At 36.8% G+C, this 6,000-nt stretch overlaps 1 protein-coding gene across 3 annotated transcripts in view; it reads right to left on the bottom strand.

The window, feature by feature from the left end:
* Window positions 1–206: 206 nt before the first annotated feature.
* The window catches only part of CEP192 (centrosomal protein 192), a 65,373-nt gene continuing 59,579 nt past the window's right edge, over window positions 207–6,000 (bottom strand). For all 3 annotated transcript variants that reach the window (XM_054059713.1, XM_054059712.1, XM_054059714.1), the window contains 4 exons: window positions 4,004–4,125; window positions 3,020–3,143; window positions 2,504–2,562; window positions 207–687 (listed from right to left, as the gene is read on the bottom strand). In XM_054059713.1, coding sequence (XP_053915688.1) covers window positions 555–687; window positions 2,504–2,562; window positions 3,020–3,143; window positions 4,004–4,125 — 438 coding nt within the window. In that variant the 3' untranslated portion in view covers window positions 207–554. The remainder of the gene's footprint in view (window positions 688–2,503; window positions 2,563–3,019; window positions 3,144–4,003; window positions 4,126–6,000) is intronic.

Below are 6,000 nucleotides of genomic sequence, written 5' to 3'. Positions count from 1 at the left end.
GCTGATCATCAGGTCACCTATCTCGTCTCAGCTTTTCCAGATAAAGACAACAGGTCAGATTCCATGCTGCAATCCCTCTCCCTGCTCCCAAAAATCCCCCCCCTGAAAACTAGCATTGCCCAAGAACAGCCAGCTTGATCCCTTAACTACAGCAAAGTATCCTCTAACCAAAGACAGAAACCAGATAGAATCAACTGTTAACAAATAGATTTTATTTCTGTATTTACAATGCTAAAATAAAATATACCAGTATCTAGCTGTTCCTAATAAATGCAAAAATAGAAACTTCCTTTCCCAACAAAAGTGCAGAAACATTAAATAAGAACATAACTTTAAAACATACAACATTATTTCTCTGTGTTTTTACTACGAAAACAGATTTGTAAAACAAGCACCATAATTTATCTTACAGAAAACTTTCTATCAAAGCAGCATCAAAGGGCAAAACAAGTAGGTCATTAGTACGGAAACATAGTAACAAATCTTTGAATATTTTTAAAGGCATAAAATGTTATAAATGATTACAAACAGTTATAAAACCATTCTGACTATTTTTATGCTATAGCTTTACCACATAGTCGAATATTAACCAAGCCATATCTGGCCGTGAGCACAATGAAGAGATCTTCAAATGTTCCTTCTGCCTTTGGCTTGAACTGCACTGGCACATTGATGTAGTGATGGGATCTGTAAGAAGGCAATTACATGCATATTCATCGTTAATAAACAAGTAAATCCTACCAGATAAAGAAGTTCATGTCTGGTTTTGATTTTCACCAAAATAGTATATTGGATGTACACTAGATAATCAGTTTTATACATATGATTATCTATTCTTGTTGTGAGGGACTTTGTATAATCAGTAGGAAAGAATGACCTTTACAATCAAAGTTACACAATATTTTATTGCTGCTAGTTTACCCAGGTAAGTTTGCGCTCTTTGCAATAGTATTGGCAGTGCATCAACTACACATAGAGCAAAGTTACTACATTTCTTCCCTTCAGAAGTCACGTGACAAGTATACTAAAATTTCCAATTCTTTTGGAAATTCCACCAATTTAAAGCTAGTAAAATAATTTCAGTTACTTGTAATTACCTCCATATGAAGAAATATTTTGCTGACTCATTGTTAGTCAATAGACTCATCCTCAAACAGTGTTTTAAAGGTTTCATATTACACCTTTTCACATTATATAATTCCTCTTCTATTCAGATTACATAAAACCATATAAAATGTAATGGGTGGCAGTCTTAACAGTCAAAAGCCTAGAGTGAACATCTGCGACAGGCTGGAAAGACAGAGGGGCACCCTACTGGGTTATATGGCATCCAATGGAAACATACAGAACAGACAGACAGGTAATGGTAAGAGGTACATATTGGAATAAGAAAAAAATGAATTGGTTTTGCAGGATTGCTTTCAAATTTGGCCCTAAAAGTGAAAAGCGTGCAACAGACCATGTTTACTACATCGCACTGTTTTTGTCAAAAAAAAAAAAAAAAATAGGTAGGTGGTACTTTCTATTTTTATACACTTACAGACTAATACTCCAACTTCCCCAAAACAGTTTTCTTACCCAATTACTTTTGAGCATTATACTTTTAATTTATTAGTTTAAATGGAAACAGTTAACACTGGCTTTCTTGAAACTCTCCTTGATGCTGTTCTCAAATAAACATAAGTAAGTTCCTTTAGCACTTTTTCAAAAGCATCTATTCAAGTCAAGTAATTCTTTTTTGCTTTATGCTCATTAACAGGAGAGATTCTTCGTAAATTAATTTCAGCTAAAAATTTTTTAAAAAGCTAGGAAAGGCAAATATTTAAAATTAGAGAAAAAACAGCCAAAGTTACTACAAAAATTAGTAACTAAGTACACTTCTTGAAGAGACAGATGATTAACGAGACTGTCGAGTACCTGTTGTAATGAACTCTAAAGATCACTGGGTTTTATTTCAAGGGACTGTTATCACTAACTTGAGAATTCCTGTAATGCAGGTAATATGCTGAAACAGTTGGTATGACCAGGCAATTTCCACTGGCTGCTCAAACCTGGTATTTGCAGAGAGTCTTTGATGCAGCTCTGCAGGTTTGTCAAATTAGAAGCATGATGAAGACAATTTGCTTGGTCTGTTGTGCAGAAAGTATAAATGGAAGGAATGACTTGATTGTGCACAGCTTGCCAAATGGTTAAATGAAGCATTAGGCTTAGCATTAAAAACAGAAGCACTGTTAGAAACAATTTGCAGGGAAGAAATTGCCAGACGCAGAAATAACTGTGTGGGCTCATTCTGCTTCTAACCAAGATTACAGAGTACAGCTTAGTGATAAAAAAAAACCCAAAAAACAAAAAACCCACCCGCACGCCCCTACCTCTGACTAAAGAGCCAGAAGGTTGGATATTTATATCTACATTTTAGCACTGCAGATATGGAGAAGGTATTTATCTTACTGAATTGTTTAATTTTTTGTTAGGAGAGAATGTTAGCATGTGCATCACTCACCTTAGAAAGTATTTTGAGTGTTTGATGTAGAAAGGCTCTCGGGGACTTAGAAATTTTAGCTGAAATTTAATACAAAATGCTTAAAAGTGCACTATATCTAAGCCTCTCATATTCAATTTATGACGTGCTTAAGATAAATCAGCTCACTTACAAATACAGCTTTACACAGACCCAGGGTTTAAAAATAAAGCATACCCACATTTGTGGATACTATGAAAAACTCACATCTCTAATATTTCAATGAAGTTAAAAAATGAAATAATAGGATAATAACAAATCTATGCAAATTATAATCTATTATTTTTTCAGCTGCCAATATATTACAAGTACACTCAGGGATTCAGTCAGACAAAAGAAAGGAAAAATTACAAGAAAGCAAAATTATTCAAGTACAATATTGACTTGTGAAACTAACAAACTAAGACACTACTGCAATCCTCTGTCAAGAGTGAAAAAACAGTCAAACTGTTGGAAAGGTTTATAAAATGTATTTAAAATAAAGTCTGTCAAACTTACCAAATGTGTTGCAAATGAATTATTTCGCAAGTTGACTTTTAATGTGCATGATTCCCCAACTCTAGTTGGAGGAAAAGTGTACAGGTTTTCTGGTGCATATATCCCTCGAGTTATCTCATTTCCTCTGATTTGAAAAAGAGATTTAAGATATTAAAATTTCCCACTTACATGCTCTGAATATACTCAAAGCATGCGTTAAGATACGGTGTATTTTCAGGGACTAAATCAGGAAAAATGGAAAAATGCTGAAGAGAACATCTCTTCTGTACAAAAATACATGTACATTTGCTTATGTACCCTTTCTCAATCTGAACCCCCTCCATATTCTTTACTAAAGAACTAGACTGTTCTCAGAGATGCCAAGTTTAATCAAAACATTTTACTCCCCTGCCATATTCACATCGTCCTATAGTAAAAGAACTGGAAACCAGCTTGAGACTAAAGAAAGCAATGTTAAGACAGGCAGTACAGCGGCCTTCTCAGAAGTGTTTTTACACCTCTGTGGGCTCTCCAAAAGGGGAGCATACAAAAAAGTACACACAAGATACTACTGTTGATATCAGATAATTTACAAGAGCCAATCATGGTCAGGCTACTTAGAAGCCCAACTGAAGAGACAAAGCATAGGAAATCGTACAATACAAAGCCAACAGGAGGTTTGGTAAGTCTGGGGTTTTTTTGCAGCTGTTCACGCTTTATAGAATCATAGGCTAACTCAGGACAGAAGAGGCTCAGGAGGTATCTAGTTCAACCTCTTGCTCCAAACAGGGTCAGCTGTGAGGTCAGACTAGGCTGCTCAGGGCTTTGTCCACTCAGATACCAAAAACGTTAAAGGACAGAGACAGCACAGCCTCTCTGCACAGCCTGTCCCGCCACACAGCTGTCCTAATAGTAAAAAAAGGTTGTGGCTGTGGTGTGTGATGTCCCCTGTTCCCCACTTCTTCCCAGCTGCAGACTGTCATTTCAAGTTTTGTCCATACATACCCAGCTCTAACTGTAGGTGCTTCAGTGTCAACCTTCATTTCTTGCTTAAATGGAGGCTCAGTTTTAGTGAGGTCACTTGCAGAAGCTTTCACAATTGAAGTTTCATTTTCTGGTTTAGTACCCTATTGGCAAAAATAGAGAGGTCTTTAAACTTTGTCTTCAAAAGTGTGTAAGCATTCAAGTACGTACGTTGTTTTCCTTACCCAATCCAAGATTTTTTATTTAAATATAATCTTTCAGGAACAGTAGAGTCTGGATCACTGAGACAGAAGCAACGACTTAGGAGGAACACTTTAAGAGGCTTCTATGTCTTATGAATACTTGGTTTTTCACAAGCCAGTTAACAAGCTAGCAGTACAGGTGGGATCTCAAGAAGCCTGCTAGCAATGAGGATTTTACTAAAAGCCAAAGCAAAAAGTAATTCTTCCATAGATATTCTGCCCATACACCTCAGGGACAGCAGTCAACTAAACAACTGGTCAGGAAGAAGGAAGATATAAGTCATCATTATAGTCTCAATTGTCACAACAGCCAAACACTTTGTAGTAACTCTGTATTATGAACAATACACCTTCCTTAAAGTAAGGCCTCTCCAAAGAAACAGAATTTGATAACGCATTATATTGTAAATGTTATATTAAGAAATTAGGCCAAAGTATTTACCCCCATCAAGATCCCCATTCAGTGTACTCCGACACAAGGAGACCACATCACCCTAAGGGAATACTTTGCCCAACAGCCAGTTTCAACTTCTGCGTTACCAAACTTTGCCAGGTACTGTTTGGAGCCTCTTGGGTCACATCACCTGAAGCAAAGTTAAAGAACCAAAAGAACCTCCCACACTTAGGGTCGTACAACATGATCTCAGTTTCTGAAATGGTGCTGACGTTTTAGACAAGCTGTTGATTCCCTTACGCAGGGAAGATTAAAATAATAGATTGATCTTCAACAGAGCTGCTGTGACAAACTTGTCTTTTAGAAGTGCATTTTCTCTACTGAAAGAGCTGCTCATCAGTCTGTCAGAAATAGAAGCAGCCAAAAAAGAAATCTTAAAGAATATTTTTCAGTCGCAAATAACCCATGAACCACAATAGAAACCGATACATAAAGACAAGAAAGAATTTGTATGCATCTTGTTTCGAGAGCTTTGGGTTTTCCATGTAGTGAAAAATTATAGGTGTTGTGTCTCAGTGCTATCATTCAAACTCTAATTTACAAATAAGGCAAGTTTACCACAACAGAATAAGGAAAACTATTGGAAATTCCTGCAGTCTTTACAAGGGCATCTTGAAGCACCACATGCTTTTCCCACTCTGAATGAAAGCAGTATGTTCACACTGTTGAAATGCTTACAATTGAGTGCTGTTGTACCAAAGCAACTTCAGGAACAGATATTTGTTTTGCTTTAAAACTGGAATTTTAACTCTCAGAGAGTCTCTTTAAAAAGACTTTTTCTCCTCTCACTTCTGGGATGCCAAAAGAAGATAAAGATTTGTACTGCTGAAAATAATAATGAAATCGGGACTCACTCCTCTACACCGGACACTCTGAAGGCTCAGCTTGACAGGATGCCGGGCCATCTCATTTAAACTACTTATCATCTACAAAGGTTGGACCAGATGATCCCTAAGGCCTCTTCCAAGCTGGCATCCTATGATAGTCGGGATTATGTTTCGTGCTAAGTATTAAGAAAGTCAGCTCAGCTTGCTGCAAAATGATACATTAAAAAGTTACGTGTTTCCATAGCTAAAGTACATAAATCAGGTGTATTAAAAAATGGTAGGCACTTAACATTTGTACTATCCTCAAACAGGGACTCTTTACGCAGTCCTAAACTTTCTATGTGCTAAAGGAACAGTCACAACTTAGATGCTGCCTCAGCCTCCTGGCAGGTTCCTACTAGTTCCCTGTTTTACCCAGAAGGGATCAATAGTAACACCAAAACACTAATACAAGACTTCCCATGCACAGTGCTGATACTCATTCTTAGCAAAATG

This window comes from Cuculus canorus, chromosome 2 (assembly GCF_017976375.1).
Source record: "Cuculus canorus isolate bCucCan1 chromosome 2, bCucCan1.pri, whole genome shotgun sequence".
Taxonomy (NCBI): domain Eukaryota; kingdom Metazoa; phylum Chordata; class Aves; order Cuculiformes; family Cuculidae; genus Cuculus; species Cuculus canorus.
Note: the sequence above shows the minus strand (reverse complement) of the source record. Positions and strands in the feature narration are given on the sequence as shown.